General features: G+C 38.3%; 1 protein-coding gene across 1 annotated transcript in view; it reads right to left on the reverse strand.

Moving 5' to 3' along the window:
• The window catches only part of GMDS (GDP-mannose 4,6-dehydratase), a 544,120-nt gene that overhangs the window by 353,846 nt on the left and 165,892 nt on the right, over window positions 1-24,382 (reverse strand). The window contains exon 6 of the mRNA XM_011984604.1: window positions 1,332-1,459. Within this exon, the coding sequence (XP_011839994.1) occupies window positions 1,332-1,459 (128 nt within the window). The remainder of the gene's footprint in view (window positions 1-1,331; window positions 1,460-24,382) is intronic.

Genomic DNA, 24,382 nt, shown 5'->3' on the forward strand with positions numbered 1-24,382 from the left:
GGTCAGGAGTTTGAGACCCACCTGGCCAAAATGGTGAAACCCCATCTCTGCTAAAAAATCAAAACTTAGCCAGGTGTGATGGCACATGCCTGTAATCCCAGCTACTTGGGAGGCTGAGGCAGGAGAATCGCTCGAACCTGGGAGGCAGAGGTTGAAGTAGGCCGAAATCATGCCACTGCACTCTAGCCTGAGCAACAGAGTGAGACTCCGTCTCAAAAATAAATAAATAAATAAATAAATAAATGATCTTAATGTTGCAATGTTCAAAATTTAAAGTCAAAGCTAATTATTTTGTGTGTAACAGAAATCACTATTAGGTGTTCAAACACACACACATTTTTTATTGTTATAAACAAAAAGAAGATCGCAGGTGAGCCTAATCTCTGCACTAGCAAACAAACTAATTGTTTGCTTTCTTTTGTAGGCATTACAGTTTCTTTCTGAATTGCATAAATGAACAAGAAAGCTGGGTCCGGTTTCCCAGAGAGGGACCACTCAGGATGGAAATAGCCTCATGAGCACAGGAAATCTGTGAGCACTTGAATAAGGACAGGCACCTCCAGGGAAAGGATAATGTCTCTACCATGCTTGCTCATGTCTGGTCGCAGAACCAACACGGATATTCAAAAGCAGGGAGGTCAGGACAAAGTAAAATGTAACCACTTGTTTATAAAAGAAAAATCATACTACTTGTATATGTAATATATGCAAACCCAAAACAGCATGTCTAGGAATCCCAAGAATGAAAATCTGAATTTCCCTTTAACAATATCCATTATTTTACAAGAGAATCATTATTAACATCTTTCTCTCTCGTTAATAGGTAAAGTTCCACGACACGCAATCTGACATGTTAAGAAGTGTGTGATGTTAATAACCAGACTCTTCAGCAGCAGAAAGCAAGGAGTTCCATAAGAATATTACTCGGGGCGGGATTCAGTAGAATAATGTAAGTCCGAGAATCTTGGATTATATACATTGAAATGAGGTAGCATTTCTAGACGATCTGAAAACTAGTACTTTTATACCCCCAAAATAAAGAGGAGCACCATTCAAACATTTTTTCCATCTATCTATCCATCCAACATCCAGCACAAATAATTAAAAGAATATTTGTGAAAGCTTTCCTCATTCAAGTACCAATCAGTGTAAGCTACCTGTACTTCTGAACTACCGATCCCAGAATTGAAAGTAGCATGAGTGTAAACATATCTGCATCGGCAAAGGTTTGTATGCCCCCATCTCTAGGTCACACTTTTTCACTGTACGCTTGGCATTTAGAATATCAATGGATACGGGTATTTTCAAGAATGTAATGTGTCAGTTCCTACCTCCACATAGTCCTTGGCATGGCCCCAATCTCGTTTGGCATCCAGATTTCCCAAACTGAAACATTCCAGTTGTCCAAGGTAAATCTTAGCTACTGACCGGCTAATTTTTCGAGTAACGAAATTAGCTCCTAAAAAGAGGCAAAAGATGTATTATCAGTCAAGTGCATTTGACACATTTAACAGTTTGGTGAACCAAACCCAATTTCGGCCTCTGGGCATTTCTTTCATTCTGCACTCCCAGCCACCCTGTTAAAATAATAAAAGAAAAGAAAAAGAAAAAAGATCATTAACTGTCATTTAGACAAGTTAAGAAGCCCTAATTCTATGTGTCACATCAGCTCTACTTTCATAACAAATGTTTTTCTTTCAGGGACATCTTAACATTCCTAATTTGCTGCTTCAATATGCAGCCCAGGCATTAGGCCAAAGAAAAGCTGTTGGAATGCCAGTTTTTTTAACAGAAAATTCAAAAGGGTTGTATAAAGGGAAATGCCAGAATGGACGACAGACATCTAAGACCACCCTGATTTTTTTTAAGAACACAAACATCATATATTCCTATTAATAAAGCTACTTTGGGACTCATGGGGAGAGAAAGAAACATAGCTTAGTTCACAGGGTAACTAGTTAAAGGAAACAAGAAAGGAATTTATTTGGGCTGCCTTTCTCTTAACAAAATAAGTGGTGATGGCTCTTACTCAGAAACCTGCACAGCCATCCAAATGATATGATATGGCCCCCGGGCAAAAGTTTCTCTGTACTATACTTAAGGCAATGCCACTTTGCAACTTCATTTCAGTGTTATCTACAGAAAGGGCTCCTACATTTTGTGTAATATTTTGAAATGATTGGATGAAAGGGACCATATATTGATGAAAGTACTGAAATTGTTTTAATGTTCTCTGGTCTTTAATGAAAACTCTACCTGCTTTTAAAAGATCACAAAGTTAAAAGGCACTTCTGAGACAGTTTTGCCTTGTATCAAGGTAAGGTTATGAGAAAACACCATTTAATATCAAATTCTCAAGGTAATAATACACATATTAGCAGTTAATAATGGATTCATACAGTTTAGATACATGAATATCATAATTTATCACATACCAATGACTTTATGTTCTTTTGCAGATGAAGCAGGGAGGCAAATATTACGATCAAAGTGTATGGCTTCTGGAGAACAGGCACACGGATAAGGGCAATATTTCTAAATAGGTTTTCCAAATTTTGGCAAGAATATGGCTTAGCGCAAGTTCAAACATACACCAGATTCACTTACTCCACAAACTTGATACGTACATTTACAGCAACATTATTATCCTTAAGAAATACAATGGGACTACCGTGGAAATCCAGATTTTCAATTTCCCTTGTCAATTCAGATGGCATGTTAAAAAATACAAAGTTTCAACTTTCCACAGAGGTTTATAGAGCACAAAGAGGTCCTTCAAAAAAGTGCCTTTTGAAATGAAAACCTACTTATCAGTCAGTAAGTAATTAGTGGCTAATTATTAATTTAAAAAATTTTTCTATTGACTTGTAACAGTGAAATTTAAATGTAAATTTATAATTAAATTTAGGTTTTTTGATGTTTATAGTTATTTCAATGTCAGGACTATACTATTTTCTCAAAGTATACTAAGAAACCAATGATGTCAAATCATTAAATAAATTTTTCAACATAAAACATTTCAGATTAACCTATTTACCAGTAAACTAATGTTTGGGAGTCCAGTGGAAGCATTTGACCCTATTCATACAATTTATTGATTCTCTCAGCCATTGTTCACTATGCACCCACCAATCACTGAGCACTGAGCTAAGCACTGGGGATCTGGGAGTGAAGCCGCAGCTCCTGCTCTCAGGTATCACAGAGAGGGTCAGATGGGCCAACAAACCAGTGCTGAACCTAGTAAAATGACAGGTCTGCAAGGGGAGAAAGGCTTTGGGGTTGTAGCATGGCTGCCAGGCGCAGCATGTGAGAAATACCCCCCAGAAATGGAGCTTGAATGGAGTCTACCAGGGAGGTCATAAAGGGATTAATCAAGCCGTGAGACAGGGTGGTACTCCAGGCAGGAGGAACACCACTCGCAAAGATGAGGAAAGGTCTTTCTCCTCCAACTCTTACCACAACCTTATGCTGGTTATGGCCCCTCCTGAGGGCTATCACTGACAGCACTGTGCTAAGCTCTTTAGATGGGGTCACTCATTTAATTTTCCAAGCAACCCACGGGCTAAGAACTATTAGTACCCACATGAAGCTGAGATTCAGGGAAGCTATATAAATCAACTATTCTAAAACAGGATTCAAATCAAGAGCTATGTGACTACAAAGTTCTTATATTACCAGAACTTTAATGTCATGCTAGAAAGGTGGATCTTTTCTTATCTGGTTCCCAAAGTTATCTTGGATAACCAGTCAAAATTAACTATAATTTCTAGTTCTTAAAATGTAATTTTTGGCTTTGTTTTTTTGAGACAGAGACTCTCTCTGTCGCCCAGGCTGGAGTGCAGTGGCGCGATCTCGGCTCACTGCACCCTCCGCCTCCCAGGTTCAAGCAATTCTCTGTCTCAGCCTCCCGAATAGATGGGATTACAGGCACCTGCCACTATACCTAGCTACTTTTGTGTTTTCTTTTTCAGTAGAGGTGGGGCTTCACCATCTTGGCCAGGCTGGTCTTGAACTCCTGACCTCGTGATCTCCCTGTCTCAACCTCCCAAAGTGCTGGGATTACAGGCATGAGTCACCACACCTGGTCAAAATGTAATTTTAACGATTATTTAGAACAGCTATTTTGAGATACAATTCACATAGCATACAACTCATTCATTTAAAGCATATGCTTCAATGGCTTTTGTTACATTCATAGAAATGTACAACCATCACCACAATCAATTTTAGAACACTTTCATCATCCCAGAAAGAAACCCTGTATCATTTAGCAGTTTTCTCCTAGTACCCTAGCCCTGGCAAACAGATAATCTACCTTGTATCTCCAGATTTGCCTATTCTGGGCACTTTCGTATAAATGGAATTATATTAATGTCTGGTCTTTGTGCCTGGTTTCTTTTACTTAGCATAACATTTTCAAAGTTCACCCATATTGTGGTTTGAATCAGTACGTCGTTCATTTTTTACGGCCAAATTAATATTCTATTATATAAGTATACCAAATTTTATTTAACCGTCCATGAGATGAATATCTGTGGTGCCTCCATCCTTTGCCTTTTGTGAATAATGCAATGTTCATGTCTTTTCACAAACATATGTTTTAATTTCTTTTAGTTATATACTTAGCGGTGGAATTGCTGGGTCAGATGAGAACTGTTTTACCAATTGAGGAAATGTAGACTTTTCCAATGTGGCTGCACCACTTTACATTCCCACCAGCAGGGAAACAGGGCTCTGATTTCTTCCCATTCTCCCCAGTACTTGTTATGGTCTGCTAGACTGTGGTCATTCTAGTGGGCACTGAGTGGTACCTTACTGTGGTTTCGATGTGTACTTCTCCGATAACTAATGATATGAAGCAATTACCTTTTCATATGCCTACTGGCCACTTGTATATCTTTTTTGGAGACATGTCTATTCAAATCCTTTGCCCATTTTCAAATCGGATTACTCATCTTTTTATTATAGAGTTGTAAGAATTCTTTATACATTCTGGATCCAAGTCCCTTATCAGATATATAATTTGTAAATATTTTCTCATTCTGTAGGCTGACTTTTCACTTTCTTGACTGTGCTCTCTGAAGCACAAAAGCTTTTTTATCTTTTAATTTTGATGAAGTCCAATTTGTCTAGATTCGCTTGTGTAGCAGGTGCTTGTGGTGTCATATTCGAGAAGGCTTCACTAATCTAAGGTTATGGAGATTTATTCCTATACATTTTTATGAGTTTTAAAGTTTTTCTTCTTACATTTGAATTTTTGATCAATTTTTAGTAAATTTTTATCTTTGGTGTGATGAAAGGGTCTAACTTCATTCATTTGCATGTTGACATCCAGCTGTCTCAGTATTATTTGTTAGAAAGGTTATTTTTCTCATTCAATTGTCTTAGCACTTTCCTCAAAAATCAATTAATCAAAAATGTGGGAGATAATTTCTGACTTTCAATTCGATTTCATTGCTGTACTCTATGTCTGTCCTTATGCCAGTACCACACAGTCCTGGTTACTGTAGCTCTGTGGCAAGTTTACAAATTAGGAAGTATGAGTTCTCCAACTTTGTTTTTTTTTAAGGTTATTTTAGCTACTCTCTGTCCCTTGAATTTCCATATGAATTTTAGGATCAGCCTGTTGATTTTTGCAAAAACACCAACAGGGAATCTGAAAGGGATCATGTTGAATCTGTAGATCAAAATGGGGACTATTCCCATGAACATTATTGTGCCTTCCAATCCACGACTATAGGATGTTGTTCCCCTTTATTTTGGTCTTTAATATTTCTTTCAACAATGTGTAATAGTTTTCAGGGAATAATGTTTACACTTTGGCTAAATTCGTTCCTAAACACTTTATTCTTTTTTATTATAAATAGAATTGTTTTCTTGATTCTAAGAAAAAGTTTTTGATTAATTTTAAACATTTTTGTAACCATCTGTTTCGCTACTTAATTCTCAAGAAAGGCTTAAAATGATTTTTTTTTTTTTAATTTGCTCTCCTCATTTTTAGTCCATGTTACGGAAGACTGCTCTTTTAAGGAAAAAACTATATAAAAGCATAGAACATGAGGGCTGAGACTATCTAAGTGACAGATGAAGAAAAAGAAGTGCACAGAGACTGCACACCTTTCCTGAGTCCGCACAAGTAGTCGAGCCTGACCCAGGCCTGTCTCACTGGCTTTCTAGCCTTGTGCTGTTTCGCTAAGCCACAGTGCAATGCAGGAGGAATCCCTCCTGCGATGAGATGACCTAAGTGTGTGTGAATCATAGCACATGTGGTTAATGGAACTCCTATAATTAATTTAAATACATACTTGATTTATAAAAGCCTTAAACTATAAGATTCTAGGTAGAAAGAGGACTAAGAAAAGTTAGCTCAACGAATGGAGGGAGAGCCAGCTCTGTTAGTAACCAGCTGTGATATCTTAACACAAACCACTTAACGACTCTGAAGTCATAGTCTCCTCTGTACCACTTGCATATTAATATCTGCCATGCCAAATCACCGGGTACACTAATGTAGATTAAATGGCACTTCTCATAGAAATGTAAGAAAATCACTATGTCCCTGTTTGTAAAATAAGGATAGTAATAGTACCTAAAAGCTTTGATGTTTAAAAGAGAAAATCCAGGTTTTATGGTTATCAGCAAGTAGTAACTGTTAGCCATTATTATAACGATTACATTACAATGTTAATGGTATCTATAATTAAGTCTCAATGGAAAGTTCAGATTTCTTAGTTCTTTTACTAATAGACGACTACATCTCTTAATTCTCTGATTTTGAAAGTCTGAGATTAAGAAAAAAATCAAAATAAACAGCCAGGCATGTGGGCCTACATAGGAAGCAATAATAAACATTTCTTGAATGATTTTGGCTTTCAATATTAACTCACTCTTTCTTGCATCTTTCTTGGAGCATAAATTCTTTCTTAAAATGCATTCTTTAGAAGTTCCCTTAATGGGGAAAAATTAACCTGTTCGTATTTGAAAGAAGTTTTGCTAAGTGCACAGTTCAAGGTTGAAAATTATCTTCTCTTCCATGCTGACAGTATTTTCCTACTGTCTTCTGGTTTGCAATTTCTGCTAGCGAGAAGTGTGCTTCCGGTCTAATTGTCATTACTTTGTAGGTAATGTCATGTCTTTTTTCTCTTGTTAATGTGAAGATTTTCCTGTTTTGTTCGGTATCCTGGGGTTTCACTCCAATGTGTCTACACGGCTTTCTGCTTGGGGTCCATGGTGCTTCCTGCATCTGTGACTCTTTTATTAAGTCTAGAAATTTCTCAGCAACTATCTCTTTAGATATTGCCTCTTTTCACTCTATTTTCTTCTGGGAAAGAATATTAGACTTCACCTTTTACTTTCTATTCTCTTAATTTCCTTTTTGTAATTTTTATCTCTTTGTTTTTATCTGTAATAGTCTGGGTTAATTTCTGCACAGCCAACTAATTGTCCTTCAGCAATATAATCTAATCCTAAATCGGCCACTTAACACTTTCTTTCTTTTTTTATTTTTATTTTTTGGCACATCCAAAGTTCTCTTTGGTTCTTTTTTAAACCTACCTGGGCATTTTTACATTCTGTTCTTGCTTGCTTATTTTTTCTGATTTGACATTTTTATTTACACACGTTTTTGTAATTTTATATTCTGAATTAGATAATTCCAGTATTTGAAGTTCTTGGGGGACTTATTTATTATTTGTTATTTCTGCTGACTTTGACTGATGGTGGTTTGTTTCCATGTGCATTTAGTGAGAGTTCATGTTTAGTAACCTTAATTTGCTGGAGACCAGAGGACATCAACGCAAATGATGGCTTCCTCCTGAGACCGTCACGGTTTGTTTGTTTCTCTTTGGGACCAGGAGATACTAACACCTGGGATGCTCATCCCCTTCCAGAATGCACAGGTTAACAAAATTCTGTTCTTCCCCTTGACTGTGATCTACTGATTAAAGAGGCTGATTAAAGATCTACTAAAGAACCAAGGAGAGATACACACCCACACACAAAACACACACACACAGTCCGTGTTAATTTAAAGTTTCTATTATATTATAAAGCATACCAACATAACATCTCTAAGCTTCCATAACAAACATTAAAGGAAAAACAAAAAACTGACAAAATTTGGAAAACACACTTCAAATTGCCAGCATTAAACTGAAAACAATGGAATTGCCTTTAAGACATGAATAGCAGCCAATTTATTAAAGAATTTGATCAGATATTAGATCATAATCTTTTCCACAATGTATTACTTCAATAGAGATTTATTTTTAAAAACAAAATGCAACCTTGGACATCCTCTGATGAAGCAGTAGACGTAAGGAAGAAACCCTATGGGAGGTTCACTAAGTCCTACTAGGGACAATTCTACTTATCACACTACACAAAATTACTTCTTTTTCAAATGTATATTTCCTATGGCCCTGTGGCAATTTTTATTGTTTGTGTGTATACAGGTACACATGATTGTGTATGTGCATGATGCATACATATATACATGTGTAAAAATTATCTGTCCACATCCAAATGGAACTTGAAGTAACCACAATTTGTCTAATAAAAATTCTATCCCATTGCTCAGTACTTCATCCAAAAGCTTTTGATTGAAAGATTTTTTTGGAGTTGAAGTACAATGACAGTTTGGACAATATTCATTGGAAAACAGAAATCATTCCAATTTATCCTGAACCCCACATGAACCTCCGCCCTGGGGCCCTGCATTTTTCCCCTGTGGTAATCTCTGGCCACCCCACTGTGAACTGCCTGGGCCATGGCTCAGTGGAGACAGGGTGTAGAAAGAAGAGACACTGAGAAGGTCATGGCTGACTGAGCAGACGACTGAGATCAGAGAGATCATACCTCATTTGCTCACTAAGTCCTGCCAAGAGCAACACTATTTAACTGCAGGTACTCAAAATCCAATAGGCACATGTAAAGGAATCTCAGGCTTAAAAGGGGACAATTCACAATGTGCATTTGTCTGAGATAGCTACCACCTTTTGGCAACTATTTAAAATATGTGTTTAAAGAGAAATGATCAAACTACTTTGCTATTTGTATCAAATGTTCAATGCATTTTCCACTGACAGTGAGATAATTCAAATTTGTAAGTCTTCGTTTCAGGTTTTCTCAAGTTTGGTACTATTGACATGTAAGGCTGAATAAGTCCTTTTCATTGCGGTTTGTGCTGTGCTTTGCAGTGTTTAGCAGCGTCACTGGCTTTTACCCAGTAGATGCCAGGAGCACCCCTCAGTTACGTCCACAGATGTTGCCAACTCCCCCTGGGGGAACAAAACTGCCCTGGTTGAGAACCATGGCCTTAGTCAAATAAAACAACCCCGCAAAGACAAAATCCCCAAAATCAAAACAAATATATAGCTTTCAAGTATCTCTATTCATTCGATACACTAACAAAACTATTGGGGAACTAATAAACATGAAGTATTTAAATCAGGATGAGACAAGGGTGAGTCTTCATTTAACACTGGCATGACTCTATGAGCCTGGCCTTCCAAGAAGAGTCCAGGCTGAGGGTACACATTTGGGAACTATTTATGTATGGATGATACTTCAAGTCCTGAGGCCAGCTGAGACCACCAAGAAAGGAATGTTAGCAACAAAACACAAATGGTCAGAGAACCAAATACACTGATGCTATAATGTTTACAGGTCAGATGAGGAGGAAGCAGTGAGGGAAAGCAAGGGCATAGGAGTATCCTAATAGTCTGGAAAGCCTGTATCCAGGAGGGAGTGATCACCATGACTGCAGGTCAGAAGGACAAAGACAGAGAAGTGACCTTGACGGGAGAGCTTCCAAAAGAGGTGGACAAAAGTCCAAGGAAGGAGAGGGCTCAAGAGAGAAAGGCGGTGAGATTTCGGAGGCAAGGAGCACAGACAACTTCTGAAAACTTCTGCTGTCAGGGAGACAAGGGGGTGAGACTGGGAGGACTGCATTTCAAGATGGGCATGAAAGCAGCATCTTTGCATGCTGAGGGAAAGATCCTAGTGATGATGGAGAAACTGATCCAGGAGAGAGGTGAGAATTGCTGATGCCAAGTCTTCAAGGAGGTGGTAGCAGATAGGAGCTCCAGACAGCTCCTCCAGGGCACAGGAGAATAGGTGGGGAGAACACAAACGCAGGAAGGCAGAGTTCAGATGTTCTGAGGACTTTTATTCCTGCTCAAATCTTAAGCACACACCCCATTCTGACTACACGATTCACCCCACCTCCCTCACCTCTCCCACTGTCTCTGCTCCTGCACTGTGGCCTGAGTCTGCGGGAGAACTTTTGCACACCTGCGCTGACTGTGTTCTCCAGCGAGAGCTAAGCTCGTGCTGCCTGGTCATGATGACCTGCAACTTCCTGGTCGGATCTTCCTCCTGTTCACCTCAGGAGACATTACCATTAGCTCTAGTTCGCTTCTCCTTTTACCCCGAGCTAACACGACTTTCTGGATGGCCCTGCATGGTGAATGGTCTCACCCTGCACCCAGCAGCCTGGGAGTCCTCTTTGATTCCTTTCTCATTCTTCCATTGGTCAACTGCTCATCAAGTCCTACTGAGTCTGTTTCTTCAGCAGTCCTAAATAACTCCCCAACCCAGCCTCTAGTAGGCCACAAATGAGGTGGGGCTCAATGCAGATTCCCTGAAGCATGCTTTGGTGCTCTTTCCTACTTCACATGGTTCTAATGGGAGTAGCCTAACCCTGCCATCCTGACTGCATTGATTTATTCAAGAGTAATGGCTATAAATTGCCTATGGGCCAGAAGCTCCTTTGTGTCCTGTCACTGGCCCCATCTCCAGCATCTCCTACTACCCTGTCCCCCTCACAGCTCTCTCCAGTGACATCCTACTGTGTGCAGAACCCCCCCACCCCCCCCCACAACACACACAGGTGTCTTCTCCTTCTCTGGACAGCCCCTTCTCTTTGTGAGAAATATCTGCATCCACAGCTGCTTCCCAACTGCCTGGCACTCCAAGTGTCATCTCAGTGGAAGGGATACCTGACGCCTCCCCCGGTGGGGGCTGTCACTCTTCCGTGCTCCTCCATCACCCTTGCACAGGCTACCTGCTCTCATGACAGCAACTGCAATCTTTAGTTTACTCACTCAGCTGTGAGCTTCTTAAAGATGAGCATTCTATACTGTCTCTCCAGTGTCTCACCAGTGTCTAACACAGCACATAACACATGACAGGTGTTCAGTCAATATTTTCTGCAGGGAGAGGGAGGGAGCAGGGTCATTCCACAGTTTAAACAGGAAGGCATCTTTACATTTACAAACTTAGGACATAAGGAGCCTGATTATCTAATTGCTTCTGCCATAATTCCAGAGTCTCAGGAATGATTAAATGCTTCCACTGATATGTCTGTTTTTCAAGGACTTGCAAACTAATAAGAATAAAGGTAAATACCACAGATGCCAGTTCAGAACAAAGAAATTATCTGGTCACACTAGGCAGCTTGTCTCTCTTCTGACATATATTAGGGTTTCTTCTCTGCCTTCATATTTGTAGGGACCTCTGTATACACTTTTACCTGTATAATCAGAGGTGTGGCAAAGGGATGTGAGAAGGATAAAAACTTTGTTGTGAAAGAGAGAGCATCAAATTCAATATATTCAGTATATATAAGCATGAAAAACACTTGGAACAATATAGAGACACGTAAATCATCTTCTGAAATCAACTCCTTTTTGTAGAAACGACTTATTCGCTTTAAAAATGACTTATCCCACATCATTCCACATCATGTTTGGGCTTTACTTCAGAATTGATAGAGCTATTTCACAGAAGGACAATGTTCACACTTCTGTTTGACGACACCCATACTGAAACGCCTTGGATTACAATTCCTCTTTAGCTTCCATCTCGACTCAGAAGTGTAGTGATATTTAAGTAGTAAAGCAGAGCCACTTCCTATAAATTTCATGTTCAAAGTAACTTTACAAAAATAGTATTGGCCTACAGCCACCCAGCATAAAGACTGCAAAGTAACGAAATCTTCAAAAGACCTTTGGTTCAAATTCTTCATCTGATAGAAAATTGGGGCAAGATAAATGTCCATAAAATGATGCAATCATGTCTCCTTCCACAAGAACCTTACTCGGCTCTCGTGACAGTTTCTGTTACTCTCTCTTCTGTCACAGAAAAGTAAATATCTGCAATACCCTGAAAACAAATACACACAAAAGATATTTATTCACCCAAGGAAAATAAGTAACATTGCCTCCTCTGTAATAACTATTGCTAATTATTGATTTGGACTTCAAGCAGTTTTTCAAGAAGGTTCAGACTCCAAGAATATTAGAAATAAAGGATAATTAGAGCATAATTAGAAATAAAGGATGACTTCTAAGAACTGTGTGCCAGTCAGAAAACACTGCCTTAGTTATTGATATACAATATAAAGTCATATTAAGGAACGAAAAATGCAAGGAAGAGAAATTACGGCTTTCTTACTAGTGACTTAGCCTCTCTGCTTGAATCACATCTATAACTTTTTGAGGTTCTTTTTATCTGTGGGGTTCTCAGCTACAAGCCTAATGAGATGAACGGGCATGCAGGAGGCAGTAGCGTACCTCTCAAGCTCACCAGAGCAGCAGCAGAGACTGAGCCTGTGTGGCAACAGGGGCGCGGCCGAAGCTACACTTTCTGGAAATTAGGTAATGAGCACAGAAAGCATTTGGTCAGTACTAAATGAGATGTTTTTAACGCATGCTGACAACAGACTATAATATGCAAGGAGATAAAGTATTTCACACTTTTTTTTTTCTTGTGGTTGGTTATAGTCAGGTTGGCTTGAACTTTAGAGTATGCACATACAGCTACAGAGGCCCTTAACTGATTTGCATGACGGCAATGTCTGTGAACCCAATGTTCTTCAAGCCTGGGGCCATGGCCTACACCTGTAGATCCAGCCACTAGGGAGGCTGAGGCAGGAGGATTGCTTAAGCCTACGAGTTAGATTTCAGCTTGGGAAACATCGTGATCCCTGTTTTTTAAACAACAAACACCACCAACAAAAATCTCCAACATTCTTCAAATCAGTCAAGAACAAATATCGTGAAGAGAATCACAGAAAAGCGGATTTAACAACCAGGTAAAACATGTAAACTATAAATAATTCTAAAACCAAAGGTATCTGTCATTCAGCAGTATCACTGACATGGTACTCCCAGGATAGTGTCTAGAAACTAAATACCATGAAACAGGTTTTTTTAAAGTTAATAGACTGAGTTACAAGACAGCTTAACAGCTTAGTCCCAGTTTCTATGTCACCTATGTGGCAAAATTTCAGGTGAAAGACTTGCTTCTATACTTTACTTCATCACTTCCTTTTCTTACTAATTAAATTTAGAATTCAGCAAACCTAAAATGAAAACTAAGGGAAGGAAAGAGGCAACAAAAAGTCAAACAAGAAGAACAGTCTCGAGGAAAAACTAAAGGGTCAAGAAAGGCAGCTGATGTAACTGGAAAAAAGCTCACTGGGGCAATGAAATGTGACGGAAGGGGCAGGCCACCATAGGGGCAGCATAAGGTAACGGATAGTCACACAGTTCTAGGGTGAAACCGCCTGGGTACAAATCCTGTATCCTTCAGTACTATGGGAAGGTAATTTAACTTCTCTAAACTCCTGTCTCCTTACCTGTAAAATGGATATAACTACAACTACTTCATAGTTTTATTATGGGGATTAAAAGAGATGAGTGACAGAGTGTCTGGCACATGGTCAGAGCTAAATAAATGTTAGCTGCTCTGCTATCATTATCATTACTAGCATCACTAACAGTCCTGTAGGTTGAAACTTTTAAAAATTCTAAGATATTAGTTCAAGAGCACTCTACACTTCTCAAGAAGCATTTGTGTTTAAAAATTCCAGTATCAGATGCACTTAGAATCCAGCCAAAGAAAGGGGCACATGCTGAGAACATCAGGCGGAAATCGGAGGCTTTCCGGGAGGGACCACACGGCACGCTCAGCCCTCGGCTGCAGAAAAGGAGGAGCGTGTGTCAGGCACAGCCCCTGCACCAAGGTTCAAAGTGAATGGACACAAGAGTCACTAGTGGGCACGTGCTGGCAGTTCTCCTTTGGGCAGGAGTGCCACCAAGCTCACTAGGCATGTTTCACAAGGAGCACTCAACTATTGCAATCCCCATCCCCCAAATCTGGCTCAGAACAGCGATTTCATTTTAATAACCATCAATCTTAATTAATATAGCCAAATTCAATGGTGTCTAGCGAGTTCTGCACATTTTTTGGAAAAAAGTATATAGATCACTTTTCGCATACGGTATGTTAGCTCATTTTAGTGCTGGCAGTGGAAGAGTAGATTATCTTGTTTTCTTATGTGTTCAGTTCCCTGTCTTAATATTTGCTTCCTATAGGGAAGTATTTCCCTGTGTTTGCAGATTTACGAAACATTCTTCAATGTCCAGCACTCTCAACTAAATGTTCTCCGTGAAATTGGGACCACACAGTCGTTTGCCAGCCAGAATGGGGATATGTTAGTACTAAGGTTCTCACCAACCTACATTTTGTCTTCCTCAAAAAAAATTAATCAGTGTTCCTCTGAGAAACACCTTCTTCCTCCTTAAAACAAGGTTTATTCTTTATGTACAAATTAAACTGTTAGGATCATAGGAGGCACTGGAGCCAGGGTTGAGCTGTTTCCTGGGTACTTCTCAAGCCTTCTTTACATCCTGTGGGCACTAGGGCTTCCCCTATTCCTCTGATACAACTGTACTGAAAACCCACCCTCTCACTGCCAGGAGGGTTTCTCTGTGACCGCACTGATGTTCACTTCCTTACTTGCATACCCTCATGGGCTGGTTATCCTCATGTACATCCTGCTTTAGCAGCTTTTCAGAAATCTTAAACTTACCAACAGAAATAGAAAGAAGAAGGCAGAAGCAAGCCTTCTGAAAAATAAAATCTGGCTTAATCTGGGATTTTTTTACTCTAGGAATCATTAGAGTTTGTCCACACCAGAAACATCTAATAACAATACTTGGGAATTAGCCCATAAACAACAGAAGCACAGACCATTATTCTTCTAGCACTTAATATTCAATATCCCATAAGTTACTTTACCAGGTCTTACCTACTTTAATTATCACTTACTAAGCTGTGAAACCTTAACTTTTTTAACTCGTTCAGAGAAAACAAAGTCATATATTCCTTTATGCATTTTCCCCTTTATTCTTCCTGTTTATTAATAATACATTTTAAGTTGTGAGGTGGCACAAACTGAACTTACTTCTCTAGGTGGGACATTAGCAGCAGTGATGGTAATAATAATAATGGGCTAATAACTTCACTTACACGATTTCCTTTAATGCTCGTAACAACCTTAAGTGAACACTATGATTACCCCACTTTACAGATGAGAAAACTGAGACTCAGAGAGATTGAGAAACTTGCCAGAGTTGTTCATCTAGTATGTAGTGGAACCTGGACTGAGTCCAAGTAGTTGAACACTTCTATATCCTTACATGAACCACTTAAAAAGGGGAATAATATTCCACAACAAATAGTGGAAAAGAAAGTTTTGACTCAAATTAAATTTTGAAAACTTAAGAATGTTATTTTGAAAAAAATTTCCACTTATAATTAACAAAATTTAAATTACAACCGCATCTATGTAATTTTTGTTAGTCTAGTCACAAAGTAAGGTTTACTTTCTGTAATTTTTTGACACAACCATATACATTTCACATAAGACTTTTACAGCACCATTAAAAAAATATATATGTATCACTTAAAAAAATACTTCAAAAAATTAGCCTGGTGTGGTAGTGTACACCTGTCGACCCAGCTGCTCAGGAGGCAATGGCAGGAGGATCTCTTGAGCCCAGGAGTCCGAGCCTGCAGTGAACTATGACCACTGCTGTACTCCAGCCTGAGCGCTGTGCAACACAGTGAGGCTGTGGCTCTATTAAAAAATATATAGAGAGAGTTTCACTAATTTTCTCAAGAATCTTTCACATGTCCTTGATATTTATCCATAAGTCTTCCATTCATCACCGTCTTTTCTTGACTTTCCTAATTCAAACGTTAAATGGTTTACCTGGCAAACTCTCATTTTGAATGGCTTTTCCTGTGATTCCAGCAATTCTTCAATACTATTTACATTTTATCTTTTTGCAATTCATGGGTGTCTCAGTGAACTAGTGTATTTTATCTGTCAACATCACTGAAAGATTCTTGGCTTTCGGTTCAACACCATCTTCAGTTGGCGGGCACTGCAGCGTTCACATTTCTCACTGTCCTCTTATACCAGTAGCCACAGCAATCCACTCACAGGGCTGCCTCCAACAGGGTCTTTCACTTTGGAAGGCAAGGAGTAAAACAACTAAGTCTCTAGCTTTCCGCATTGAAAATACAGGAAAAGGGAAGAAAAGAGAAAGGAAAAATGAAATAAATCTTCAAAATCTACTATGCACTGTATTAATCTTTTCCCTGCAGGCTTTCCCAGACACCTTCACGGTGAGTCGAAACGACAGAGCCGCGCTTTGCTCCATCAGGTGGGTGGGCGTTATTAACCTCTCCATGTACAGGTGCAGAAACTGAGGTCTGAGTAAGTGACTTGCCCAAATGCACACAGCTGATGATGAACGGCCAAATTCTCTGTGTATACTGCCTGGCTATATTGCAGGGAACTGTGCTACATGTCATCAGACAGTTATCAGTTTGGTTTCAAACATAAACGTCACGTAAATTACAAAACACTGAAAAACAAACCCTTGAATTCAATTTAACAATCCCAGAAGTCTCACCTCAGGAGATGGGAGGGACTTCATTTTGTTTGGTGGTAATCAGCACCTACATTAGACCAAGTATTGCTTCAAAAGTCTTTTATGTTTAAGCAATTACACCTCTTCTCTCCACAAAGAATAACATGGGCCAGACAGCTTTGTGATCGCCAAGTGTACATGTCATCTATGAAGTATCATAGTCTACAAATGCAATGGTAAACCAGATGATGTCACTTTGTGCCCCAACCAGAAAGGCTACCCAGAACCTGGTGGGTCCAAGAATAGTGGCCAATAGTCTAACCATTTATGGACAGACAAATGGTATTGTGTAAAACCTATAATGCTCTACTGAACTCCAACAGGAGATTACTTCATCCCGATTTCACAATGGGCTGCTAAAATTTTTTGCAATAAATTAAGTCTCCGATGCTCATCTACAAAAGCCACAAGGCACCTTTTATAGCTAGAAATACACATAAAATATCAAGTATTTGGTATTGGTTTGCCTGTTTGATACTTCTACAGTGCATGATTTGAATTTGCCAGTCAGACTGGAAAATATTCAGTAATTTTTTTAAAGATTATTTTATTTAGACATGTTATATGTACTATTTATACAGAGGGAAAGTGTTTTCTGCCTATTGTGATTAAGTGAAAACAAGTCTCAGTTACCTAATTTCTATCATGCATTATATTATTCCCTAAAGCACTAGAACATCTATGAATTCTAATAGTTTTAAAGGAAAATTCTTATATGCAGTGAACCTTTCACACTAATATTACTATAATCCTATGCATTGAAAGATAATCTCGAATCAGTTCTAACTGTTGTTTTATATCAAAGCCAGAACATGGATTCTACAACTTAATCCCAAATGAATAATTTGTTATTCTTATAACTAATAACAAAAAGTAAACACGTTCACTGATTTTGGAGGCTTGGGAGGGTCCCAGACCCAACTTGACTTGGCCGTGTGAATCAGTGGGTCACTGAGGTGAGGGTTCAGCCTCCCATGATTAGAAGAGTTCTGGGTTTTCCTTGAGTTGGGTCTGACCTGCAGTAGACCATAATACTTAAGGCCCTGGAGCTACTTGAATCTAAATGTTTTTCTTTGGTGTTCATGTAAATGTTTGCTAAAGTTCTATGAAGAATTTACTGCAAAGTGAAAGTGATATGTAAAGAAAAATGAGACCCTACTGTTGTTCTATGAAGAACTTACTGTAAAGTAAAAGTGAAGTGTAACGAAAAATGAGACGGCATTCATCTCATCTGTTACAGATGGTATTCACGTAGATTCTGTGGGAACATTTTGAAGGATGACATTCTAGGGCAGGGTTTCTTATCCTCACCACTATCAACCATCTCGATTGCATAATCATTTGTTATAGAGCCATCCTGTGCACTGTAGGATGTTCAGCAGCATCCCTGGCCTCTACCTACCAGACACCAATAGTAGCCCCCTCCTCAGCTGGGACAAGGGAAATATCTCCAGACATTGCCACATGTCCTCTGGGGGAAAAAGTCACTCTCTCCCCATTCCCCACCCCTAGCTGAGAACCACTGTTCTAGAGCATTAATCTTATCTTTACAGCAACAAATAAAGACAATCTTTAGAAAAAATATCAAAAGGAAAATTATCCAAAATTTTACTTAAATTTTGACTTAAGTAATTTTTACATGAATTATCATTTTAAAAATTCTGAAGATAATTTATAAAGATAAATACAGTCAGATATTTCATAAAGCAAAATACTTGGCAGCTAAAAAAATGCTCAAGACGAAAACGCAAAACCACAAGTTCATGAACCTTAAAAATGTCAGATTCTTTCAGTCAGGTGAATACTGTGTTTAGACCGATGTATGTGATTTCTTATGAAGCCCATATTTAGAGGAATGTCCTATATCATCTAGGAATGGCTCAATATCTAAACAGTGCTAGTACACCATCCATTTGTGGTAGTCTCACACTGTTAATTAGGGGTATATTTAAAGTACTTTATAGCTTCCCACTGCCACGTGATTTTTAATGTTTTATTTTTTATTTTGTGGTAGGGATGAGGTTTCACTATATTGCTCAGGCTGGTCTAAAACTCCTGGCCTCAAGTTATCCTCCTGCCTTGGCCTCCCACAGTGCTGGAATTACAAGCATGAGCCACCATGCCCGGCCTGATTTTTAATGTATTTTATATTCTTCCTATTACCAACTTCTTGATAACAAGCAAGAGAAGTTATTAATTTCAAATAATATTTATATTCTAATATTATAAAACTATGTTTATTGTAATTATTTCTGTCAAACATCTTAAAGGAATATTGCCTTTAAGCAAACTAATGGTCTTTTACAAAGATAAGAGCAACTGAGACATTTAGTTTCCAACTTGTCCACTTAACTCACTGCCAAGCTGAAGTGCCCACTCAGCGTCACAGGGGTTTATTTGCTCAAGCTGAACTCTAAAATTTGTATATATGTTATTTCCACAAATACGTACAATATTTACATGACTTCTCCTCCAATTATTTCTAGTCTCAGTGTTAGCATTTGTTGGCTTCACGACCTTGGACAACTCAATCTCATGCTGCTTCTGTTTCCTTATTGCTGAAAAAACTGAGATGGAATGAGCTTTAAATTCCTATGTCATAAATTCTGAGGGTATTCTGGGAGAATACATACAGGTGGATGTTAACTGGCTGCTCCCTACAAGCTCTTTCAATGAAAGAATAGTATCTAATGGCTTAATACACATTTTTAAAATAAAAAAATAGAGAAAAATAGAAGTACACGTGAATTTCATTTCCACACACACATAAAAAATTTGTAAGTTAAACAAGTTAGCCGAAATGTCTCTAAAAGTACCTTTGGAGTATTAAATCTCTATGTCAAACGCAACACAAAGAGCTAATGAGTATACATTCTTCACAGTGAGGACGATGATGATAATGATGATGATAGGCAAACCCCTCTGATTCCTCAGCTGGGAGATGATTTAAAAAAATTCTTTGTGACTCAGAATGAAATACAAAATAAACCAGCTTTCTGGTGGTATTTACTAGGATCTCATGAAATTTTGAACAGACAGTTTAGCAACAGAAGAGCTCCTGGGGGAAGAAGGTAGTGATGGAATCTGTTGCAAAGCCCCATGGTCAGAGAGGGAGGAGCAAAGTTACATATGGCAAGTAGAAGAGAGGCTCAGTCAGGAGTTAGGCAAATCTGGAAAGAAAGAGAAAAGAAGATCTACAGGGGAGAGAGAATACTTGACCCAGACTGAGTAAATATCCCATTCTTAAATACTGAGAGAAGAAAGAGTGGTAAGAGAATGGAAGAAACATGCTGTCAGCATGGAACGTGGTTTCTTACTCAGGCTAAAGGTATCCAGGGATGAAGCCAATCCCTATGAGTGACTCACGGCTGGTAACCAACGGCCCACGAGGTAGGCTCAGGTAACCAAACACTACCTCCTCAGTCAGGCCCAGAAGTACAGGTTACTATATTGCCCAAACTTTCCTAATGATCGAGAGACTAAAATGAGTCAACGTAAGAAAAATATCCTCATCGAAAGACGGAAATCTTCAATTGATCTCCTGTGGAAAGCAGAGGCCTGTTCAGTATGACAGCCAGGCCTGCCGACAGCCGGCAGCACAGAACAGCTTCCCCCATGCACACTCCTGGGTCAGCGCTTTCTCCTCCAGGACGTGGACCCTGGGAAGTCTCACAGAAGCCAAGGCTAGTTCTTAATGTAGGAAATCTAAGCCACTAAGTCTACACTCACACTGAAAACTGAAAAATCACATTTAAAAAAAAGAATGCTGAATATTATGTGTATTTTACCCTTTATTCACAATAGCTATTGTCATCAAAACTAGAAAATCAGGGATAATCGTTAAAACATCTAAAAGTAGAAGGTAGAATGTATTTTTTTGTTTTCTCTTAATTATCATGCAAAATGTTTTTTCTTAATTTAGAATACACTTATATTAGTGTTATTTATAGTTTTGTAAAGATCACCATATTTGTATTTATGGCATGCCAAAGTACTCTGCCAATGTTAAGAATTAAGACATAATTAGCCCAACTGGTTACATTACATAGATGATAAACAGTAGCTATCCTTCTTGTTTACCTCCTAATGTAATAAGCAGCCAGAACTAGAAATATCATTAGTTTTACTAAATAGGCTTGTTTCCAATGTTCCAATTTATAGCATAATCTTTAAGAGTAGATTTTATTACTGGTAAATAACACATTTGAAAAGAAACTAATATACTTATTTATGAACTATTTTTAAATAATTAAAAAACCTCTCAACATTTTCCCCATAGTTTACAATTTATACAATAATTAACATCTTTATGACAAGTCTTATTGTTTAGTTTTTCAAAGAAATGTAATAAGGCAAGAACATTTTTGTACATGTCAATTTCCTCATAGATATTAAATAGTTTGAAATAATAAACAAAACCTTCTTCCCTAAATAGAGAATCTACCCTCTATTACATATAATGTAAATCTGTATTTCCAGTAGAAAGCTATCATTATATCCACATTTGCGGCAAAAGGAATACTGTATGTAGGTAAATATAAAAATAAAGATATGTAATGGAACAGCCAGGTAGATACACAATTTCAAGTTTGAAGAAACAGTACAAAAGGAAAAAACTGTTTATTAAGCGTGTAATAATAGTATGTTTTAAAAAGCTCTGTACAACCTTAACTAAAAATTACTTTGTCACTGAAAAATGTTACTGACCATCTGAGTCTTTTGCTGGTAGGGGTCATGTTGACGGCTGCTAACTGATCAGGATGGTGGTTGCTAACGGCTGGAGTGGCTGTGGCCATTTCTTATAATAAGACAAAATGAAGTCTCTTGCAATCTCGGACTCTTCCTTTCAAGAAAGATTTCTCTGTGGCATCCAGTGCTGTGTGATAGCATTCACCCACAGCAGAATTTGTTTCTAAATTGGAGTCAATCCTCTCAAACCCTGCTGCTGCTTTAACAATTAAACCTATGTAGTATTAGAAACGCTTTTTTGTTATTTCAACAACATTCACAGCATCTTCACCAGGAACAGATTCCATCTTAAGAAGATCCATTCTTTGTTCATCATAAGAAGCAGCTCCTCATCAGTGAAAGCTTTATTTTGCGATTGCACACGACAAAAGCAGTCACATCTTCAGACTCTCCTTTTAATTCTAGCTCTCTTGCTATTTCCCCCACATCTGCAACTACTCCCTCCACTTAGAGGCCAATGTAGGGTTATTAACTGGCCTAATTTCAATATTGTTGTGTCTCAGGGAATGGGGGGCGAGGGGGACAATGACCAGTTCATGGAGCAGCCAGAACACACACAACATTTATGGATTAAGTTCACTGTCTTTTATGGGTGCAGTTCATGGTGCCTGAAAACAATCACAACAGTAAAACCAAAGATCACTGATCACAGATCATCATAACAAATATAATAATAATTAAAAGTTTGAAATATTAGGAGAATTATCAAAATGTGACAGACAGACAGGAGATGAACACCCGAAAAAATAGTATCTATATACTATTTGCTTAATGCAGGGTTGCCACACACCTTCAGTTTGAAAAACAAAAAAAAGCAATATCTATGAAGCACAATAAAATAACATATGCCTAAACTCGTATATTTAAGCATACCTAAACACAGAAAAAGTACGGTAAAAATGTGATTTTTTAATTATAATACAGTATTATAATCTTATGGGACCATTGTAGTCCCTCATTGACCAAAATTCGTTATGCAGGTTATGATTGCCTACTTTTTTATTTTAAAAAACTGAGTACATATGAAAGAAGGCACCTGGTTAACGTCTGCGAATATCAGTATATAATACATAGTAATAGTTATTCATAAAACATATATTACTATATACATTTTTATGACTTACAGACATTTAATTATAAAATTCTATTACTCTTAATTTGTAGTAAATATTACTAAAGTGCTCCCATTTTACAAGAAGCAAGCCTATAGCACTAGTGCCATCCACCCTCTTGCTTTCACCAACAGAGTGACTGGAAGGCTGACTGAGGGATGCAGAGTCAGTAGATTATTGGCTTTATTCCCTAAATCAATGATTTCCAACTGTTGATCTGATGCTAACACAGGTGATTCTTACTATCTCTAGATGTATTACACGGTTCTCAAAACAAATATATTTAGAAAGAAAATCTAAATAAATAAATCAAGTCTTCAAAAAAAAAAAAAAAGAAAGAAAGAAAAGAAAAGAAAAAGAAAGAAAACCAAAAACGGCTGGGATGGAGAAAAGACACAGAAGGCAGTCACAATCACAATGAGCAGTGTCCAAGCTCAGGAGCTGTGACTGTTGGACAAACCACGCTACATATGTATCATCAGCTACTAGCTTATTTGGTTTCATACGTCACTGACAACTAGCTTTCCTTCAGAGCACTTGGTCATAGTGCTTGATCCTTCAGAGCACTTGGTTACCTGCGTACAGCAGTGAAGTACAACAGAACTCCAACCTGCCAAAGCACTTCAGGAATTCTGCTTAAGGACTGGTGCACTATGCTGTTTAACATTTATAGGAAATCCTTCTGAAAGACTACCTTGTCACCGTGGGAGAAACCCACAATCAACACAAGTGAAAGTTTCTTGAATGCTGAGGATCTGTCTACAGCTGGGGCCAGCAAATGTTTTCTTAAAGGCCCAGACAACAAATACTTTAGGCTCTGCACACTGTAAGACTCCATAGGTGAAAGCAGCCATAGATGATATATAAACAAGTGCATCTGCCTGTGTTACAATAAAACTTCATTTTCAAAACTAGGCTGGTAGGACAGATTTGGCCCATGAGTCCTAGACTGTCAACTTCTGGTTTAGCCTATCGTTAGATTAAAAAATACTTTTCCCCACGTTTGAAAGTCAGAAATTCTCATGAAATGTTATTCATGCAATGAGAGGGGACCTTTGACAATTATACTTTGTTAGAGAAAAAGTATATGGCCCCCCAAAACTGCATCAACTTGGGCTCTACAAATTCAGCATGTGTGATTGGATACCTAGGACTAGACTGAGGTTTACAAGGTTTTCCTACACTGTGTAGAAAAAAAGGGTTTGTTCCCTGCAATAACAGGGAACAAAAAGACTGATGTATAAATGTTCAACCAACTTAAGAAAACAAACTCACTTAAAGTACCACAGGAAATTCTACGTTTACAAAGATTATGAACAAAAAAATGAAAAAAACTGAATTTTAGCTGTTTATTAATGTATATCAGATTGAATCTTTACTTCAAAATCATTTATTAGCTTTTTTTTTTTTTTTTTGAGATGGAGTCTCGCACTGTCGCCCGGGCTGGCGCAGTCTTGGCTCATTGCAACCTCTGCCTCCTGGGTTCAAGTGATTCTCCTGCCTCAGTCTCCTGAGCAGCCGGGATTATAGGCGCCCAGCACCATGCCCAGCTAATTTTTTGTATTTTTAGTAGAGATGGGGTTTCACCATGTTGGCCAGGCTGGTCTCGAACTCCTGATCTCGTGTTGCACCTGAGTCAGTATCCCAAAGTGATGGGATTACAGGCATGAGCCACTGCGCCCAGCCCGTTTATTAACTTTAACTACTATATGAGTAACATCAACAAAACAA

The sequence above is a fragment of the Mandrillus leucophaeus genome, unplaced genomic scaffold (assembly GCF_000951045.1).
Source record: "Mandrillus leucophaeus isolate KB7577 unplaced genomic scaffold, Mleu.le_1.0 Scaffold27, whole genome shotgun sequence".
Lineage (NCBI taxonomy): Eukaryota > Metazoa > Chordata > Mammalia > Primates > Cercopithecidae > Mandrillus > Mandrillus leucophaeus.